The sequence below is a fragment of the Patagioenas fasciata genome, chromosome 4, assembly GCF_037038585.1.
Source record: "Patagioenas fasciata isolate bPatFas1 chromosome 4, bPatFas1.hap1, whole genome shotgun sequence".
Classification (NCBI taxonomy): domain Eukaryota; kingdom Metazoa; phylum Chordata; class Aves; order Columbiformes; family Columbidae; genus Patagioenas; species Patagioenas fasciata.
In genome coordinates, this window is record NC_092523.1 from 32,560,480 (window position 1) to 32,581,913 (window position 21,434).

Consider the following 21,434-nt stretch of genomic DNA (forward strand, 5'->3'; position numbering starts at 1 on the left):
GCAGAAGTAATCACAGAAGTAGGTGCTTCCTATTCTGTCCCTATAGAGCTACTTATCTGAACAAAAGGCTTCTATAAGATAATGTAAGCCACAAACAATGATGCTCACCTAGTTGTAAATTCAGCAACCACTTCCACCTAGGCAATTATGAATCAACAATTCAATCTCCTGGGTCCCCGTGAGTTAGGAACTGAATATCAAACTAGGAAGGACAGCCAAGACAGGCACTGCAGGACTGGTGAGGTTATACGTATTTTAAGCAGGGGAGTAAGTGTGATTGTCTTAGGGGTTTTGTTGGAGAGGCAGAATACATAGCAGAAGGTTTGGGGAGCTAGAAGTGAAGGAGCTTTGATCATTGTTTTTTAGTGTGAATTATAGTATAATAACATGAGAAAAGTAAGAATATGACGCTGTGGATATTATTTGGAAAAAAAATTGTATGGCAAGCAGACAAGGTAGAAAAGGATAGAAACATTCTTCATCCTGCATGTCAATGATCAGAAATATTACTGCTGCTGGGACTGCTTCAGAAGTTCCTGGGTTTTGCCCTTCTGTAAGTATGCTGCTCTATTCTGAGTTAGCACTAGCCCTGAATGACAGTATAGCTGACTTATGTGCCTTCTGTACAATGTGCCTGTTAATGCATCATATGATACCTTTTTTAGGAAAGATATTCTATTGACTCCTATTAATACTTCATGTCAGATCCAGTAACAAACTGACTAGATTACTTTCTTCAGTGCTGTTGCCCAGTCATTTATTTTCCATTGTGTATTTATCCATTTTTCCTCCTTCCTTATTGGAAACTTGTCCCCACTCATGTGAGGTTATTTCCCCAGTCTTTCAGTTCCATTCCGAATTCTAATCTTTTCCATCAAAGGTTCTGCCATCCCATGTAGCTGAGATACGTTGTAAGCACAATGGAGGACAAGGTATGACATATTTAGAAGAAACTCTATAGGCAAATTTAATTGCTAGAACTTACAGAACTGCCAGTGGCATCCATCAAGCTCGCTGCAAAGACAAAATCAATCATTATCAAAATTTTCATTATTTGGAAGCTGTGAAGTAAAGGAACAAATGAAAAACTAGTTAACTCAAATATTAAATACATTGATCTGACATCTTAAATGTTATTTGAAATAACTTTTTTAACCTATAATTATTTTCTTATGTATTGTAAATATAATGTATATTTAGGCTTCATTACAAATGTCTAAAAGAGTCTGACCAAGTACAACTCCAAAACCCAGTAAAAACATGATTTATCCACTTTGTGTCAGAGCTCTACATTTATTTTTGGAAAGCTATTCAAGATTTAAACCTATGCATTTTATTGTGAAACAAGACAAGAGCAAAATAACATTTTAAAATACTCTGAAAAGCAGAGCAACATTCTTTGTTGGTCCTTTAAAGTTGGGAGAAAGCTCTCTGTTATATTCCAGTAATTAAAATCTGAATTGGGCTAGTTGTCCTTGAAATAAAGAAGATTTGTGGAACTTTTGTGTGCCAAGAGAGGATGGAGGTAATTCTATTGTTATAACTTTGGGGAAAAATGCATAATAGTTATCAACTCTTATGCTAACAGTGACAAGGATGACATCTTTCAACCAACAGCTATGCATGCTTTGTACTGTATGATGCACAGCAATTTAAATCCTCTTATTTCATATGAAAATTATTTTATATGCCAAAACAATCACCATTGTATCTCAGTGCCTTGGAAGCATTAACTGATAAAACTTCACAGTTTTGTGTAAGGTAGATAGGTCCTAATCAGCTCACAAATGAGAAACCAAGGCATCTGATTACTAAAATATTTACCTACGTTATATATGAACCAATTCTATATCGATTCGATAAACTGCTGCAAGCTATCAAGTGAGGAATGTTGTGGTTTTTTTTAACGTAAAATATTTTCATTTAGCATATGCTAATGCCTGTTTAAACCAAAATATGTGTCCACTCTGCTTTTTCTACTTACTAAATAAAATCAGCCAACTACATGTTAAAATATTGGCGATTAGACAAAGCATAAGACCTGTAATAGAGATTAATGATTCAATGTCAGCATGTGCCTATCAAAACACCAACTTTATGGAACTCAGGTTTCTACAGGAATTAATAGAAAACACCAGTAAAACTTCGACAGACTGTGCTTTTTTCCTGTACAAACATAAGCAAGGTCTTGTGTGAGGTATGTTTTTAAGTTCTTGTAAAATTGGACAAGTCTAACTTTATGTTCACCAATCTCTGAAAACCTCATGCAAGACTACAAATTACAGCCCAGCCAAATTTCAGGTTTTCAACACCTGCCTATAAAATACTTAGGATGCTTTTTTAAATAAAAGTTGTCTTATTTAAGTAAGCAGCATTTTTTTTATTTTTAGAAAGCATAGAGTTGTGAGGCCCAAGTATATCTGTATAAAGGTTGTTCTACCACTTTTGCACTGGACTGATGCAGACAGAAGGTGTTGAGGTACTCTGCACCCATTGACTCATGTTACAGAGAGCTCAGAAGGTTTTTTTTAAACATTTTGAACATATGTAACACCTACTGCTAAGCCGCAAAGCACTATACTAAGCTGATGTCCAAGGATTCCAAAGGAATCCATTAAAAATTACCTATAAAATGTTTCTTGAGTAGAAAGTATGAACTGAAAATCTTAGGCTAAGTTATTTCTACGCCACAAAATTTCAAGCTGTAAGTTGTTCTTCGTGCTAACCAAATAAATGTTACATCATTTGAATTAAAAAGTTTACTATAATTCAATGCAACAAGTTCTCTTACTATTTGAAGGGGTAAATCCTATGAATTTCAGGCTTAAAAACAGAGGGGGATGTGAGAATCTGCAAGACTTCCCTAGCATTGAATTCTATTATTAATTCAGATTTCAGAAGTTTCTGCCATGATAAAACATGCACTTTCACCTTACGACAGTGGTAAATATGGCTACTGCAGCCACCACTGTTTTGAAAGCAGCTGTTACCATCTGTTGCAATGACACTGTCTGTGAAAGGAGTGACCAAAGAACACATCAGCTATCTGGAAAACCTGCAAATGATCTATCTCTGATAACTGCTGTCTTGCCTCCACGCAAATTGTAAATATGTTTTCTAGGAGAGAAGCAACTATATTTTTTTCACTGGAAGATTCACACTTAACTGTTCTGCTTCATTCTTTGTTGCTGTCATTATAAAAGCACACTGTTCTCCCTCTCATCAGTCTGAATATTCAAACTGTTCTATCATGATTCCACTGACTGTGAATGCCTGAATACCACGATCAATCTTAAAAGAGTTTCACAGCTTTACAACTACACTATTCTTATTTTTCTAAAAAAGACTATCAAGTAAATCTTGCTTACTGTTCAGAGAAATTTATGTTAGAAATAAACTAAACTAAACTAAACTAATAAGACTATCAGGCAAAATCAAGGCAGATCACATCCCTTACAGCATGTGCAAGCTACTACGAGCAAGCTGCACAAAAAGAATGAGGAATTGAGAAGTGCAGAGTGTGTGCAGTTGGTTTGGTTTGTCACTTTCAGATGAAGTCACCTTTCTATTTAAATGGTGCCTCTTTCTAAAGCATGTTCCTGTTGTGGGGAACTTCATAAGGGCTGCACTTGGAATACAACGTCGCATGTATCAGCTTTAGCGCTGAACTAAGATATGCTCAAAAGACATATTGAAATAGAGGAATAGTCTAATAAATAAAATTCTAAATGTGATTATTTAAATACATTGCTGAAGATACTTTAATCCTGGAATTTAATTTCTAAGAAAGGAAGCTGGACTGTAAACCCAAGATGGATTACCGATCCTGTAGTGTATCCGATCCCACAGCTGCAATCACAGAAGATTCACTGAGCAGTCGGCCCTACAATGGTAAGAAAAGTGGTAAATAGGGTCAAGCCCCATATATGTTCAAAGCGCTTCGCACACACTAACTGAACCAACAGGTTCAATCTTGGAATTAATGTGGGTAACTGTTTACTTAGTTTTCCACATTCCTACAAAAATTTTCATAAAAGGTTGTAAGTGTACATCCATGCTCTTTGGTAATATGGAAAGCTAAAATTCCATTCCAGCGAAGCACAGAATCTTGCTATAGGAAGACTGCTTTGAAAGTCAGTTTCTTAAACTGATTTCTCCACTCATTTAAATATTTGCCCTTGTTGTTATATAGCTATTTAAAATGCCTTATCCAGAAATGTATGTGCAGGGTAAAATAATTAAAAATATAGGGAGAATTCAACCGCTGATAAAAGTTCTCCCACAAGGCAATAAAAACACTCACTCAAAAAAACTGCGAAACAAATACAAATCTTAATCCATGTCACAGGCTAAAACAATTGCATAATTTAGCAAATATTTTTGTGTTGTTGATGCTAGTCAATCCAAAGAGTTAGTAAGTGCTGAGAGACCTGCAAGACACTTATTATGTTGGTTTTACAAAACAAAACAAAAAAAATCAAAAAACAAATTTGTGCAGGGGAGATCCCCTTTCCAGGAAAACCTTAATCTCAGACAACAGACACGTGGGTTAATTATCACACATCATAATAGAGTGAGAAAAACTAAGTGTCATATTTTCAAGTTGAAAGCACAAGCCCTTAACAGCTAACTGAAAAAAAGAATAACTTTCTGATTTAAAAAAATGAAGTTTAAGAACAACTCTGTTGAAACCTTGAAATTTTATCCATATGATTACTCATTTACTATTCCAAGATTACAGCTGGAATGTTTACATGCATGGCTGTGCAGAAAGATTTCTCCAAAGCTATGGAACAAAAATTCTATATTTTTCTTTCTCTGTGCCTGGGCTTTCTTTAAAAGCTACTCGGACAATCAGTACTATGTTCAAATTTACCACAGATTTGATATTTGTCCAAATCTTTCAATAACAAGTTACTAAATAGATTTGATGACATTAAAGAAACTCCGTGCTATGAAAATATTGAACTGTCAGCCTGTCTTCTTGTTCTTGAATTCCGGAGACAGCAAAGTAGATAGAATTCAGGTGCCTATTTCTATTTGTATAGTGTTAATAAGAATGGCATCGTGAATAAATACAATAATAAAAGAGAAGCTGCCAAAAGGACAGGTAATGACTTGAAAGATTTTTGCTTGCTTTCTTTCATCTACAGACAAACATTATTATAAATTTAGAAACAACAGATTTGAATATGAGGTTTATTAACTAACTAGGTATTTTATCAAAATAGCTAGATCCTGCTAAAGCATTCATACATCGTTAGCAACATTGCACCAGTTATTTGACCTTCAAAAAGTGTTACTTTTACACTGTAACTATAGCAATTACCCCAAATTCTTCCTTCTTCCCTCACACGTACCTAAAATGTTTACCTTTACCCTCTGGACAGAACTCTAAGTTGTTAAATCTTCTTAAGCTGATGCAAAGAATTCCAGAGCCCTTCCCAGGCTGCGATTGTTTTTGCTATTAAATTCTGTAGAGTTGAGGCTTACAGCTGCTATGAGTCACTGGGCAGGAATGTTACTGAGAAGTTGCAGTTATCAAGACTAAATTGCAACGTAAGAAGAAGACGGTAATTTGTGCCTCACACAACACTTCTGAAATAAAAGCAGAGCAAAAATAACAAAGGATCATCCATTCCCTTTCACTGATCTGATGCAGGAAAGTGCTCTCAGCATCATATTCACCTATCTAGTCCAGAGCTTTCCTGAATTGGAGCCTAAATCTCTTGGGCTTCAGAAGTATAGAGTGAGCATAACTGACTCAGCTGATTTATAAATAAAACATAATCACTCAGACTGGAAGTTACATGCTAGAGGTGATAAAGTAAAAATAAATCTGCTAAAAAAACCCCAAAGTAACAAACATAGTACGGACATGGCTAAAGGGAACAAGGAATAAAAAAGGACAAAGAATCTTGTCTGATATAAGTCAGTATTTTTAGCTAAATTGGAAGGCACTCAGAAGCACATGATCTCCGTGACTTGGTTAGACAAAATCAGTTTCTGCATAAGAGTTTTAGAGCCAAATACATGAAAGAATGTTTAAAGCCACAACTTATTTTCCCTCCTTCCATGTTGGCTCTTCCAAAAAAGTTCAATAAGTGAATATGCTTAAAAGGAATGCTTCCGGAAGAAGCAATACAGAACAAAAGCTTTATATTCCACAATATAAATATTCACACGATCAACTTCCTTTTGAAGACTAATACTTGTAGCACAATTCCTCTGAATAATTTCTGGTATATTATTTGGAATCTGTTTACCTGGCAGTATTTCTTTTTACTAATTACATTATGAATTAACTTCATTTTTTGAATTTCAAACATTTAATCATTGCAATAAATTTCTCATGAGTAGCCTAGGCTAAGAATCATTCAAAAATTCAAAATCATTCAGTAAGTAATTTCACTGGGTATCTTACTATGGCTAATGATTTTTGCACGAACGGAGATACCTGTTCATAGAGAGACTCTTAGCTCTTAACTGATCATTACTTAGTGGGCGGGCTCTGAATTTATAAAGTGGAAAAAAGGTATGGTATTTTAAACACAGAGTTATAATGTAAACACTTTGTTGAGGGTTACAAGTAGATTCTCCATCACTTGAAGTCTTTAAACAAAGACTAGATGGCTAAAATATATGGCTGTGGTTCAGTTAAACAAGAATTATACACAGCATCAAGTAAGAGATTCGTGTTATTCAAGAAGTTTATAGGCTGCCCATCATCAGAATGATGTTGCAAGAATACACATAGTAAGCAGAAGGATCTCAAAGAGCATACAAACGGAAGTCATATAAGCACAAAAGGAAGAGATGTCTGTCTCGGACCTGTTGGATGCACCCAATACTGAAAACTGACACATATCATAGACCTCAATGTGGTCAGTAAAGACCTGGCTGTTCACACACATCTTATTCAAATTTGCTGTTCTTGAGAGAGTTCTCAAAGAGTGAAGCAAAATATTGCAAAGATCATTAATTACTCTTTGATCAGTTTTTTGACAAAAGTATGTATAAGGATAAAATGCTGTTCCTCATTTCTACGCTAAATCATGTTTATTACTTCCTACAAGCAAGGTAAAAACAGTCAGTTCTATTAAATCCATATCTTTTGTGAATGTCTAGAAGAAAGAGAGAGCACTCTCAGCTGAGTGCCTCCCCAGGTATTTTACCTGACAGAAGTTAAACAGCTTTGGGTAATACCAAACATGGGTAGGGGCTGCACGATGAGTCAATGGAGAGCAGCCCTGCAGAGGACTTGGTGGATGAAAAACTGAATATAAGACAGCAATGTGGTCTCAGAGCCAAGAAAACCAATTGTATCCTGGGCTGCATCAAAAGAAGTGTGACCTGCAGGTTGAGGGAGATGATTCTCCCCCTCTGCTCCAGTCCCGTGAGACCTCACCTGTAGTCACTGTGTTCAGCCTTGGGGCTTAACAAAATGGGGTAACTGGGTGTTTGTCAGAATGTACTGTCATTCACTTTGTTACAAATTAATGTTTATGCTCTTCCATGCATTGTTCTAGTTCATGTAATGCTAAGGATGAAACAGAAAACATGTAATAGACTCCATTCTACGATTGGCTGAAATCACATATTTAAAAGTATGCATTCAGCATTATATATCCAACAAGAGGATAATTAAATGGTCTCTCATATATGCTAAAAAGTAACAATAATAAATTGAAAATAGTTGCAAGTGGAATATGCCGCTTGGTTTCACAACTTAGACAGTAGGCTTTTTTTTTTCTGAGGAGAAAATAAAAAAACAGAACCAAAAAACTCAAACACAACAACAAAAAAACAACCACCAGAAAACAACAACAACCAAAAAAAAAAGCCTCAAAATCTCACCCTGACTAATTTTGAGGAAACTTAACTTCAGAGGTTTTTTAAATTTTTTAACATCTAAAGTAGTAGCAATGTGCTACTTCCATAATAATATTTTGTTACTGAAACAGACCAGAGATGGAATCAAATATAAACCCAACTCAGCTTTATGACTAAAAATTTCTGTATGTCCATGTTTTTAAAGGTAGCCTTCTTCTCAAAAGTAAGTCTATACTTTTTATAGACTGACTAAAGAATTGCATGGTACGTTTACAAGAAAATCTGGTTAAGTGGTTATTGTAATTGACAATGTGCCAGTTATGAGAATACTATTATATCTTCCCATTGTAAGTTTATTCCACAAATAAAAGCATTGTGTAGGAGCTTCACACACAAAATGCCATGGGTGTTTGCACAGCTGACTGACACGTTAAATGGCTTCCAATGTTCTAGGGCAGGCTGCCCATGAAAGCAAGTCCAGCTCTATCTGCTTGAGTGGAGTTACTTTAGATCATTCAAGAGTTCACTTTAACTACATTTTCATAAGAGGTGGCCCACATATTCAAGATAATAAAATGGTCAAAAAGCTTTCTTGGCTTTAGTCAACAGTTTGGACTGCTGTAAAACATATCCACTAAGCTTTTGAAAGTTAAATATACTTATTAGCTGCTAATATTTTATGTTTCTTTGGAGAAACATATAAAAAAAGGAGAATGTCTTACTTATTTCTGCATTAACAGAGTCTCAATGTTCCTTCTTACTGAAGCAATTTGGCATTTCAAATTCCTTTGGAATAATCTATACCAGTTTAACATGAGTCCTACTTAGTTAAATGACAGCATTCTCTTTCATGGACTGTCTTATTTATATACAAGAAGCTTGCTCCAAAGTATTAAAATACAGTGTAGAGAAAGCACTTACATTATGAATACACAGGAATGACTGGAAATAGAAAAAAAATTAAATAGATGAGACTACCTAACTAAGAGTACATCAAATACAATGTTGAACTAAACAAACAAAGAGGGACATCCAGATTAAGCACCATATTTGTAGGTTGGTTGAGAAACTGGATCTTAATTTCTTAAGAGTGAGAGAGTACTTATGACTTTGCTAACTTCTGTGCTATAGAGACCTCTTTTAAAATTATTTTCAAAATTGGCTTTGACAGACCCTGACTTCAAAGGGGACAATGAGAAAAATGTGGTCCTGAGACTTCTAGGCAGGGCAACAGTGGTGCTCCTGATGTGTTTTGGTTGTGTGAAATAAGCATGCTTAATAAAACCAGGTTATCCCTCATGGCTCCATTCTGTCACTTCTTAGCTCTAAGTTTGATACTAGTCACTAATATTTTGCTAGCATGTAATACCTTGAGTGTGTATAATAGCAAATACTACAGACCGATGAGATAACACCAGTATCAAGAAGATTAGTTTTCCTGCCCCTACAGATGTGGGAAAGGTTTACAACAGGGATCCTGTCCATTTTTCATCTGAGATTTAAGAGCTTTTCCAGGGTCTGACCAGGTTAGCTAATACCGATAACACAATTACTCTCTCCTTTTTTGCTTCTGATGGCTATTATGCCTGAATGGATCATCAAAATTTGCTTTCTTCTTCACAGGTAATGAATTGGCTAATCCCTGACCAGCCTAATGCTTGACTTTGGGGTCTTAAATGCCTGTGCCCCTGCCCTACACCTGCTTAATTTATTATCAGACCACACAGGTATAAGTGGGCACTTTATTTTCCTGTACAAATCAATTCAAACCTCTTTGTTAATCACTTAAAAGATCTTTCAAATCTAACATTACACAAAGAAAGAAAAACTACTTTTAGTATAATAGCCTGATAGTGACTGTGTAGCCATATTATGGTAGACTAATAATTATTGGCCAGTTTCATTTTTGCAGCAAAAACCTCTTTGTCACATCAGCAAAAAAAGTGGACAATTACTACTTGAACTGAACCCCCTACTAATTGCTGTCTTTGTTTCAAGACCTTCAAAGATTTCTCTCCCTAACCCTTCCTCACATCTCTTCTGCCTCAGTAAAAGTTTAGTCTTTCACTACTTTATGTCCCTAGTCCTTACATGCCTGTATTTTATTTGCTTTCTTTCCTTTCACTCTGGAATAATAAAGTAAAATTAACAAGATACAGCCAGCAGGTGCACAAGGAAAAAATCATCACGTCTCTGACATAGTTTTCAGACCTAATTAAATTGGGTTATCTCAAAGATAATCCATTCAGTTTCTGTGAGGGTGCATTCATTAGCATGACTGCTGATGGAAGCACTTATAAGTGAGATCTTTGTAGGAGGAATTAATTATTGTCAATCTGGTGTCTCATTAGTGTCAATATAGGACTTCCCCCAAAAAAAGGTATTTTTTTTTTTTATTAAAAAGACATTATTTAAGCCATATTAGTTTTGGCCCACAGACATTGCCAAACCCTGAAATGTTATTTTATAATAGTAGTGGAGAACCACCTACTGGAAATAACACTTCTTGCCGTGCAATCCATGGTTCCTTAGTTCTTACTGTATCCTTTTTCAGTCCACATCCTCAGTGAAAAACGGCTCTGAGGAGCTGCTACTGTTTTATTTCTTTGGACCACTTTTTAAACAAACAAACAAGTCTGCACCAAATTCCAGAAGAGGAACCGAAAACAAAAAAAAAAAAAACAGAAATATTAAAAATCATCCTGCAAATGTTAAGCAGGAATCAGAATAATGATGCTGTAAGTTCCTAAGAAGGATACTACCAATATAGGACATCCTATGCTACGGAAAATATGCAGTTATGACTTACAGAGGACTACAACAAAGACCTTGTTACTAAAACATACTAAAATTTATTTAATTCATTGTTTTTCCTTAACAGTGTACTTTATTTTTATGCAAGTTGTTGGGTTTGTTTGGTTTTGTTTTGTGGGTTTGGGGGTTTTTGTTTTGTGGGTTGGTTGGTTTGTTTGTTTTGTTGTTGTCGTAGAGGTGTTTTTGTTTTTCCCACAGCAAGCAACAGGAATGTGGGTGCTGTATTTTAAGAATAAACCACAGCAACAAAAATAATAGTAATTGTATTAAGGCATTATTTTTTCTTAAATTCTGCCTCCACCTGCTGGGCAGTGGGAGGTAATGCCACTGTGACAATAAAAAGTGTCTTGCCAACAGCAATATTGCCAATATTGTGCTGAATATCCAGACATGGTATCTGAAGCCAGGATGAACTTCTTTATTAGCTGCAGAATTACAATACAGATGAAAAATATATATTCATCACATAGAGAGCTTCCATCAAGTTGCTGCAGATTCTTTTAAAGGTGATTTCAGTTATGGATTTAGAGTTGTGTAGCCCGTGGTAGAAACAGGAGAAAAATGCTGCTACAACAGGCAGTCTTATACTCACCTCTTTCATCCACTGCACATTGTCCATACATTCATTTGATACAGGGGCATCTGCTGGAGAAAACGACGACATTTTTATTAGAAACATTTGTATTTCACAGGTTTTCCAACAATTTAGTTCCTTTTCTAAATTACAGATAAATGAATGTGTCATTGAAAAAGTTTAACGTATCATTTATTTTTTGGTGGACCAAAATGCATTGGTAGAACTACTAATACAGGAGAGATGGGGGGTTAACTAAATTTCCACATAATACCAGTAGAATGTTTCTTGCCCAGGGCAAACCACAAGGCAGAGGTAAATATTCCATGCTTCTGCTTTAGAAACTCAGTGTAATGGAAATGCTGAAAATGATAACTCTTTTTTCCCATCCTGACAATGAGGGAGAGCCCCCTCAAATGAGAGAAATATAAATGATACCAGCTTTACTGAAAAAGAAATCTAACATTCTGAGCATACAGTGCAAGCCCAGCTCTCCAAAGCACCAGCAACAAGAATCACAGAATGTTAGGGATTGGAAGGGATCTCGAAAGATCATCTAGTCCAATCCCCCTGCCAGAGCAGGGCACCCAGATGAGGTTACGAAGAACTTCTGCTAAATAAAAGTTTATCTGCCCGGAAGAACTGGGTGATCAGAGCATGAGAGCAAAGCACAGCACGACTACTACCAAAATCCTATTTTCTTTTTCCGTACTTTTTTTTCAAAAGGAAAGTTTCGAGAACTCAGATCTGTAAACTCTAAGTCCTAAAGCAAGTTGCTAAGCAGAAAAAAGAGTTGAACAAACTACAACGATTTCCACCTTTCCACCGCTGCATTTTCTGCTGCCAGTTCTCGGCTGAGCCCAAACGCTCACACAGGCTCTGCGAGCCGGCACTGCCCCAAACGGGCACAGCATCTGATCCCCGCCCACGCTCAAGGTTTTGACGTGACTCGACTACTCTTCCAGTCAGCTCACGTCACTTACAGTCTTCATCAGCGGTTCCGGATTTTAGTTTACAGCCCCAAGCCTCCCGACGCCTCGCTGCCGCCGCCCGGCCGTGCGAGGTGCCAACCCTCTTCTCGCGCGCTGCACGCTGGGACTTGCAGTTTCGACCGCCTCTGACAGCGCGCGCGCCGAGAAGCGCGGGAAGGGCCGCCCTCGCAGTTACGTGGCCCGAGGCGGGCGGTGCTCGCGCGGCGCGGAAGGGCATCGCCGGGCGGAGGTTACTAAGTAACGGTGTGTATCCGTCCGCTGCGGCCCGCCTTCCGCGCCCCTGGCGGAGTGGTGGCCAAGATGGCGGTAGTGGTTGAGGGCGGGCTGTGAGTCCTTTCGCCAGCCCTGTTTCGCTGCGCTGAGCGAAGCAAGGCCGCGGCTCTTCTCCGCTGCCGGAAGGCGAAACGTTCGGCCGGGCAGCGCCAGGCCTCGCGAGTAGTGAACGGCGGTGGAGGAGAAACTGGGCCTGGGTGACCTCCCCTCTGTCGCGGGGTGAGCCGCCCTCTCTGCCCCTCGCGCGGCGGGCTGCCCCTTCTTCCTCAGGCGGCGGAGCGCGGGAGAGGCGGGGGCCGCCGCCGGTGGGGCAGGGCCGCCTGGCTCGGCCTTTGCGCCCCTGCAGGCCCGCGGGGGTGGGCACCCGGCCGCTGAGGAGAGTGGATTAGGCTCGCTGACGGGCAGGAGGGGGCCGGGGCCGGTCGGCCCAGGGAAGTCTTGAGGTGCCAGCAGGTTGAGCGGGTCGCTCCCCGCCGCCCCGGGGAAAAGCGCGTTATCCGCTCTCCAAGGAGACGCCCGCGCTTTTGCCTGAGGCGCTTCGAGCAGAGCCCGCCTATCCCCATCCTCCGGTTGCCGGGCTTTGGCGCCGTGAAGGAGCGGGCTCTCTGAGCGCCTCCCGACCGCCCCGGCTCGGGCAGCGCCCCGCCTGCCTCACACAGCAGCTCGGCGGGCAGAGCCACCGGGGGATCTCTCAATCTGTCGGCCCCGTTGGCGGCGACGAGACCCGCCGGGTGAGTGAGTCAGGTCGGGGCGGTGGGAAGGGCAGAGGTGCGAGGCTCGGTCCCCGGCTCTGCAGTCTGCTAGTGCTAGGCATCCCTCCCTTGGGCCGGGCCTTTGCATTTGGGTTTCTCTTAGCGCCTAGCTCGTGTGGGGACTGTCCGGTGCAACAGGAGAGGACTTGTTTCGTTGTCTGCTCCTGTTTAATGATTTTTTTTTTTTTTAAATGTTTCGCAATACCCTGTAGACATTTAATGAGTTAATGCTAAATTAATGCTCAGTGGTGAGTGTGCGCCCTAAAACCCTGAAGAAAAGTTTGATCCCGTTTTTACTCTTTATGGCTCTATGTTGGCTTTTTACAACTTTTTGTTTTCCATTTAATTTTCAAAAGTTTCTATGTGCAGAGTTAAGTGCTCTTCAGAGCTCTTGCAGTTCATGTGAATAGGGAAAAATGTCAGAAACAATTCTGCTGTAGAAAAAAGCCATTTAAGATATATATGTCTTTGATTTGTTACCATGTTTCCTAGGGATACTTTTGAGCAATTTGCATATCGCTGTTAGATGTACGAAATGTGTTTTGACTGAATCTTCCATATTTTGACTGTAATGCTACATGTTACCTTATTCTGTAGAAAATAAACTTGAAAGTGTTTTTTTCAAGTTCATAGTTAATGTTGTAAGGCAGTATGCACGTGCTCAAATAGAGCCTTTATACATATTCTCTAATGTGCAGGAAGTTGAGATTGCTAATAGGTTGCTGGATGCAGAAATAGTGTAATGGGAGGATACCAAAGCTTTCATTAGAGGGTTTCTTCTGGAAATAGCTGGTATAATGGAAAGTAAGAAAAAAATACAAATCAGTGAAGTGTGTGTGGGCAGGTGGAAAACACAGCTTCAGTGGGGGAGTTTCATGTTTAATAAAAAAGTTGGCTGAACCTCTTTGTGTTTTTAACTCAGTTGAAGGGATAAAATACCAGCATAGCTCTGGGACTATAACTTGAATATAACTGATTTGGAAGTGTCAGAGACTGTAATATGAATGTTTAGAGACTCGCTTTCTGGGAAGGACACAGTTGTGTTAGAACGCTTCAAAAGCCACTTGCTGGAAGTAATCAGGATATTGTTATTTTTGAGCTGTCTTTAGTAGGGTGCATTAGTGTTTGCCTAGTGTCCTTGTTTGAGAATATTATTCAGAATAGTCCATCTGTGGCAGTGAATTTACTTCAGAGGTACTGAGAGACTCCTACAGCAAAGACAGTTGAAGGTAGCTTTGCAAAAGTTTAAAATGAAGTAAGTGTGAATAGTTGTTTAGTTATTTGTATTATGTAAAGAAGAATACTGCCTTTTTTTTTTTTTTTTTTTTACAATGGGAGGTAGGGGAAAAACATATTTTGCTGTGATCTCAGTAGAGTTATATAACATGATGAGGAAACAGCTTACTGAGTTGGACTGTAAACCCAGATGGCCTCTGATCTTGTCAAGATGAACTTATTATGCTTAGTAGCATAGGTCAGGATAGAGTGCCAGTTGAAATGTTGGCGCTCACACATCTACAAAGCTGAAGAGTTTATCTGTAACTGAAGTTCTTGCAAAACATAAGTATTTTCTAAAATAAGTTAAACTCTGATAACTGTTTGAATGCTTGTCAGATTTACATGGAGTTGTCAGGAGACCTTCCCTGTGAACTTTTCATGGAATGCTTGTGCTTCTGCATGAAAACAAAGATAATGTGCAAGGGCATTGTGTTATTTTCTAAATAAATCTGACAGTTCGCCTGAGTAGAAGTTGCACAGGAGGTATGGTTTTACAGTTGATCTCTCTGGGTGTTGCACCTCCTGATGACATGGCTTTTATTTGCCTTCTTTGAGCTTACAGGTATTTCTTATTTAGCCATAGGTTTATCCAGATCAGGGAGCTTATCCAGTTGAGAACTCACCTGTGTGGGTTTTTTGGTTTGTTTGTTTGAGGGTGGGTTTTCTTGTGTTGTGTGTGTGGGGGTTGTTTTGTTTTTGTTTAATTTTGGTTTTTTGCCTAGCTAGTTCATAGATGGTGCCTTCTGATTCCATGGCCTACGGGACACTTCTGTTGAGACAAAGAAGGGAGTATGAACACATGTGCAAGAACTGTAGGGCACAGATCTGCCAGTTCCCAGAGTAGCAGGCACTGAATTATACCTGTGTTATGATTGTGATTGTGAGATGCAAAAGCGGAATTACTCATAACTGTGTTAATGTGGCTTAGGTTGGTATGCTGCTGAGTGGAGATGTGGTTATGGTATAATGAGCATAACCAATAAATCCTATTTCCTTCATGATATAGTAATAGGCTGTGTTTGCACAAAAGTACTGCTTTGTGCAAATGAACCTACTGATGAGGCTGTAATTGACTACTATAACTAAGTGTGATAGTATAGGTTTTAAACTTCAGTATTTTTTTTTTTTCTGGAACTGATTAGAAAAAGAAACCTTCTTAGATACTTCTTAATCTTGAGTTTTAGGTGATTTCTTCACCTGCACTGTGTGAAGTATCAGTGAGAAAATTAATAGTAGGTAGGTTGCAGTAAAATATTTAGAAATAAATTGTCCTTTTAATTTTTTTTGATTCTGTTGAAGATAAAGTTAGGATCATGTCCTAACACAGCAGTTAAAACTAGCTGGAAAGAGTAATTATCTGCAAAACTTATTCTTCTACATCTGCAATGGAACTTCATCGCGATTATAAAGAAAAAGTTGGTAGCTTTGTGCAGTGGAACTGTGCCAGCAGCACTTAAACTAAACAATTTTGATTGCTGCCCAAGAGTATGTACAGTTATGTGTCCTTCAGCTTTTTGAACAGGCTAATGTAATTTTACTGCTATAAAGGAATACTTTGTTTCTATCTTTCACCTTTAACAACTTTTTTATTACTAGAGTCAAAACTAGAAGTGAAAATAAAAACTTTTAACATGTAGTTGACTTTATACTGCACAGAGTGATACGATTAGAGAGCAGCAAGGCTCTAGGAAACAAATTATTTTGGTTTTGCTAGAAACTATAATGTAAGTGGTGTGGCATTCACTGCTTAAAAGACTTACCTGTGGTAAAGAAAGTAAAAATCCTTTAATTGGTATCTATTTTCCGTGTATTGTACCAGGTATCCCCTTCAGTGCTCTGTTGTCAGTATCTAAATATTGTAATAAATGTGAATGTTTGACATATTAGATCTCCAAAATCACTTACTGTATTGAATAGGCATCACCCTGGACCTGAAAGTTCAGGCTTTGTGAATCACAGAGCTGTCTTTCCAAGCACTGCATAGTGTGTTTTAAAGTGAGGAACACTGAGAGTCTCCAAAGAAAAAAATTATTTAGTTTCGAAGAGCAGGGATTAAAAAAGGAAAAAAAAAAAAAGGGTAACACACACCCCCCAACTACTTGTTCAGTTTTTAATGCCACTATGTTGTGTTCTTCTCGTTGTTACATTTTTAGTAACAGAGTTCAGTAAACATGGGTTTTAGTTTCCTAAAACAGCCTTGTGTTTGCATTTTATGATGAAAATGTAGTAGTTGTTTCAGATTATGAATCTTTAAAATATTTGACATAAACTGATTTTAATACAGCCTGTTTCTTTCAGCTATTTCTTTTAGATTCTTTTTATTGATTGCTTGTCATGGCAACAGGAGGTGGTCCCTTTGAAGAAGTCATGAATGACCAAGACTTGCCTAGCTGGAGCAATGACAGCTTTGATGACCGGCTGAACAACACGGTATAATTAATCTTATCTTTTGGTTCCTATTTTATGATGTATGTTAATTTCCAGGTAGATTCTGTTAGTCACAGCTAACAATGCAAAACTCTAAGCCTTGTTAGTACAGCTTTACAGGTAAGTATCCACAAAACCAGTAGAAATAATTGAAGTAGATGTTAGCAAGCAATGAGGGTAATTCAGAGGTTGTGAAGTCTGTAGATGGGAAGTGTTTTGGGTAAAAAAAAAAAAAAAAAAAGTAGCTAGACACAAAAGCATTGTAGGTGTCATGAAAGTGAAAACTCTCATTTTAAAAGTTCTAAACGGCTGAAAAGTCTTCAGCAAAGAAGAGAAATACAATTTTAGCTTCCTTTGAAAATAATTTAATGTATTATATGAGCAAATGGGTTTAAAATTTCCTGAAAAGCTATTTTTAATTTATGCAGTGGATTTTTTGTAATGTGACATTTGCTCTAGAAAACTCAGTGCATATTTGGATACTGCTTTTTACTTCTGAAATGGAAGTAAAATTTCTTTGACTGAATTAAAACATTTACTTTTGTATCTGTGTGGATAATAAATACAACCTTTTTTCTTCATTCTCCTCCTTAAGGACTGGGGAAGTCAACAGAAGAAAGCAAACAGATCTTCAGAAAAAAACAAGAAAAAGCTTGGTGGGGAAGCTGAAACAAGGCTTACTAATGATATATCTCCAGAATCCTCACCTGGAATAGGACGACGAAAGACCAGAACTCCTCATAGTTTTCCTCATGCTCGATACATGACCCAGATGTCTGTTCCAGAGCAGGCTGAGCTAGAAAGGCTTAAACAAAGAATAAACTTTAGTGATCTGGATCAGGTTGGTGTGAATACTAGATCCCACTATAAATGTGACTAAAATTTATTCAGCTATTTCTTAATAACTTGACAGATGAATGAGCTTTCTCAAACAAGTAAGATTTTTAAAAAGCTTATAGGCACCATGGGAGCCAAATCAAAATTCTGGTTTTGAGCTTAAGAGAATTGTGGAAAGGTCAGAAGCACGGCTTTCCTATACTTGAGGGTACACTGTCTTCACTTTCTTCTTCTCAGTTGTTGAGAAGTCCCTGTGTCCTCAAATCAGTATTACTCATTGTCTGCCACTTGAGAATATCTGTTACCTGATTTTGAAAGTCTGTTCCTGAAGTGCCAGTTTGTGATTTTGAACATGTTATCCATGTGGATTGAGCAGAAGAGTAGTTTTAATAACTGCTCCTCAGTAAAGTGTAGAGCAATGTATGGCATGAGCACTTGAGCAATAACTGCTTCCTTGGTAAAGTGGCGTGTTCATCCTTCCTTTGTCCAGAACAATGACAAGTGTGAGGGATTAATGATTTGGTAACAAGGCATGCATTTGTGCTAACAGTTTCAGAATAGAGGTTTGTTAATCTTTGCCAGTTTGTTGTTAACTTGTTTGGGTTGTGAAGATTCTTTCAAAGGTGGTTCATTGCTTTGACTGGGAATATAAAGACTGGGCATAACTTCCTCCACAAGTGTATATTAGGACAACAAGTTGCTATTCAGAAGGTTCTAAAGAAAAGCTGAAGTATGAGGTATCATATTCTCAAAGTGATTATGTTGTTCTTTTATTACTATTCTTCTCTCAAATGTACCTGGAGAAGTAGGATGCCTTTCACTATAGTAAAGGTGGAGGCCACAGCAAGGATGAGGACTTAAGCTCTGAGGAACTGCAAGACCTTTTAGTTGTTCTTGGAAGGTGGGCTTGCTTTCTGAAAACTATATGGCAAAAAAATCACCTGTACTGTATTTACCTAGCTTTTGGCTAGTTAGTGGCTAATAAGGTAACTTCAAAATCAGTCTAATAATGCTGCAGAACTGATAATTTAGACAGTGAAACAAATCAGTGTTGATAATATGTTGGAGGGAAAAAATAAAACAACTGTTCTTTTTTGTTTGTTTGTTTATAGAGAAGCATTGGAAGTGATTCTCAAGGCAGGGCAACAGCTGCTAACAACAAACGTCAACTTAATGAAAACAAAAAACCGTTCAACTTCCTGTCACTGCAGATAAACACTAACAAGAGCAAAGATCCTGCCTCAGGTTCCCAAAAAAAGGAAAGTGGGGTGTCAGTCCAATGTAAAGAATTGTTTGGTGCTGCTCTGAGCAAGGATTTCTTGCAAAATTGTCAAGTCTCTGCTCAAGAAGATGGAGGGGGAGAACCAGCTGTGGATAGTAGCCAGGTATTTACATAGCTTGTAAAGTCTGCGGAATATTGACTCTCAGAAAGGTTTTAATTACCTTGTTACTTCTCAGTGCATATTTTTAAATTTCCGCAAAGTATAACTGTCAAATCTTTATTGGAAAGACTTAAATCTTCCCACTTTTTTAGAAGGCAAGTTGAGGAAAAAGTGAACCCAAACATAATCACGTATTTTTCTTCAGAAATTTTCTTATTGGTAACAGAAACAGTATTAATTTTAATCTTAAAGGTTTGTTGTCTTTTTATATAGTTCCAAAAAATACTCCCACAGTTTAATATTTTCATGTTAATGAGCTCAGTTCTGATTTAACCTATGTTGACAAGAAGCCCCGTGCTTCAGTCTTGCAGCTTCACTCATGCATAAATCTATCCTTATCAAGGCTATTGACTTCTAACCACTTGCAGATGTGTGCTTATAGGATTGAAAGTGCTAGTATGTCACCTCTTTAATTACTGCTTTGCTGTTGCTGTCACCATTTCTTGTGCATTAAATACATTAAAGCTGTAGCTGAATGCATTCAGTAATTTCAGTGTCTTTACAGATTGTGAGCAGACTAGTTCAAATTCGCGACTATATTGCTAAGGCCAGCTCCATGCGGGATGATCTTGTAGAGAAAAATGAAAGATCGGCCAATGTTGAGCGTTTATCACACCTTATAGATCACCTTAAAGAGCAGGAGAAATCCTATCTGAGATTTTTGCAAAAGATGCTTGTAAGTTTGAGAACATAATATATTTATTTCTGCACTGTAAGCGTTTTTAGGAGTTGAGCATTGATGTTTTGATGGTGCTACTGGGGGTGTTGGTTTTGATATGTAGTGCCTTCCATAATTAATTTTTACTGCCCCCTTATATGGCTTTTGATTTATGCCAATGAAATATTTCAGGCTAGACAAAATGAGGAGGATGATGTTCGGACTATAGATTCAGCTGTGGGATCTGGTTCTGTAGGTGAGAGCACATCGCTAAACATTGATGTGCAGTCTGAGGCTTCAGATACCACGGTAAGCTGCTTTTTAGTAATTAAGGTGCTAGAAATGAAGGCTTTGTTTTGGTTTTGTCCTGATTGTTGTGATAGTGTCATAATTTGCAGTTCAATTGAAAAATAGTAAATTCCCAGACACTGCTTGTGTGGACCTTTTTTTTTTTTTTTTTTTAATATGGGAAAAAATTTAATGATTCTGTCACAACAATATACTTTGATTAGTTTTTTAAACGTCATTACTTGTTCTTCAAAGTGGAATGAAGGGTTAAGTGTTTTCTTTGACAGAACACGAACTGGATTAATGTAGGAAGGAGTAGTTTTTTATGCCATGTAAGTTTTTTTTTTGTTCTGTTAGTGGGGAAAACTTAGTATTGGGTGAGGAGAGGGTTAGAAATGAGTCATTAGTGGGCCATTGCCCCAGCATCTTTCTAGTAATATACTAGAAGTGTTGACCTAACACAAAAGTTTCTCTCTTTCTTTGGAGACATGAGCACCTTTTAGAAAATATGTTCTCAGTTTAGTTCTGAGATACACAGACAGTCTTGCTTTCCATTTATAAAAGCTTTTATGTGAATGTGGTAAACAATTCTTGTAGTAGATATGGCAACATTTTAATAACTTAAGTTTTACATCTTCCAATAGTACTGTATTGAGGAAAAGTACTGGAGAGCTGGTACTCTTTTAGCCAGTTAGTACTCTCACTTTTCTACAGATTAGGAGAATTTACATGCTTAGAAATAAAACAGTAGTTGAAACATTATGAAATTTTGTAATTATTTTGAACTTCGTAAGAACTCTTTCTATCCCTGTAAAGAAAAAAAGTGGTATACGTGTACAATGTGTTTTATTTAAAAAAAAAACAGCCAAACAAACAAACAGAAACCAAAACACACAAAACCCAGACAGAAAAAGACCAGTACAGTTTTTAAGAAGTATGCATGTGAACTTGTATTTTTCTTCATCTTTGCAAAATGGGTTTTAGTTTTATGTTTGGCTCTTCATTTTGTATCTAATTTCTCGTTACATGCAGCCTGAATATATTACATGCAGAATGGATATGTCTAGTTTTATAAGGTTGATTGCTCTATGGAGCCTTATTGCTATGAAAATTTTAAGAGTGACTAAAAATGTCTTTGCCCTTTAGTAGATTTTATTTGTTATTAGTTTTCATTATTTAATAAAAGTGGGTAGGTTTGTAACGTAAAAATGCATGCTAAGTTGGAGCACATGTTCAAATTCTAACATACTAAACTATTTAATAAAG

At 37.7% G+C, this 21,434-nt stretch overlaps 2 protein-coding genes across 43 annotated transcripts in view; one reads left to right on the top strand and one right to left on the bottom strand.

The window, feature by feature from the left end:
- FGL1 (fibrinogen like 1) overlaps positions 1 to 12,445 on the bottom strand; it is a 31,913-nt gene extending 19,468 nt beyond the window's left edge. The window contains exons 1-4 of one of the 16 annotated variants that reach the window (XM_071807568.1): positions 12,205 to 12,325; positions 11,240 to 11,289; positions 3,822 to 3,883; positions 986 to 1,061 (exon numbers count right to left, since the gene is read on the bottom strand). In XM_071807568.1, coding sequence (XP_071663669.1) covers positions 986 to 1,061; positions 3,822 to 3,883; positions 11,240 to 11,266 — 165 coding nt within the window. In that variant the 5' untranslated portion in view covers positions 11,267 to 11,289; positions 12,205 to 12,325. The other 15 variants (XM_065837255.2, XM_071807577.1, XM_071807572.1 and 12 more) reach the window with 15 other exon arrangements.
- The window catches only part of PCM1 (pericentriolar material 1), a 47,350-nt gene continuing 38,278 nt past the window's right edge, over positions 12,363 to 21,434 (top strand). For 14 of the 27 annotated variants that reach the window (XM_065837223.2, XM_071807558.1, XM_065837237.2 and 11 more), the window contains exons 1-6: positions 12,481 to 12,705; positions 16,815 to 16,946; positions 17,539 to 17,784; positions 18,893 to 19,165; positions 19,728 to 19,898; positions 20,073 to 20,189. In XM_065837223.2, coding sequence (XP_065693295.2) covers positions 16,851 to 16,946; positions 17,539 to 17,784; positions 18,893 to 19,165; positions 19,728 to 19,898; positions 20,073 to 20,189 — 903 coding nt within the window. In that variant the 5' untranslated portion in view covers positions 12,481 to 12,705; positions 16,815 to 16,850. Of the gene's footprint in view, positions 12,457 to 12,480; positions 12,706 to 12,738; positions 13,218 to 14,852; positions 15,000 to 16,814; positions 16,947 to 17,538; positions 17,785 to 18,892; positions 19,166 to 19,727; positions 19,899 to 20,072; positions 20,190 to 21,434 lie in introns of those variants that run through there. The other 13 variants (XM_065837232.2, XM_065837238.2, XM_065837241.2 and 10 more) reach the window with 10 other exon arrangements.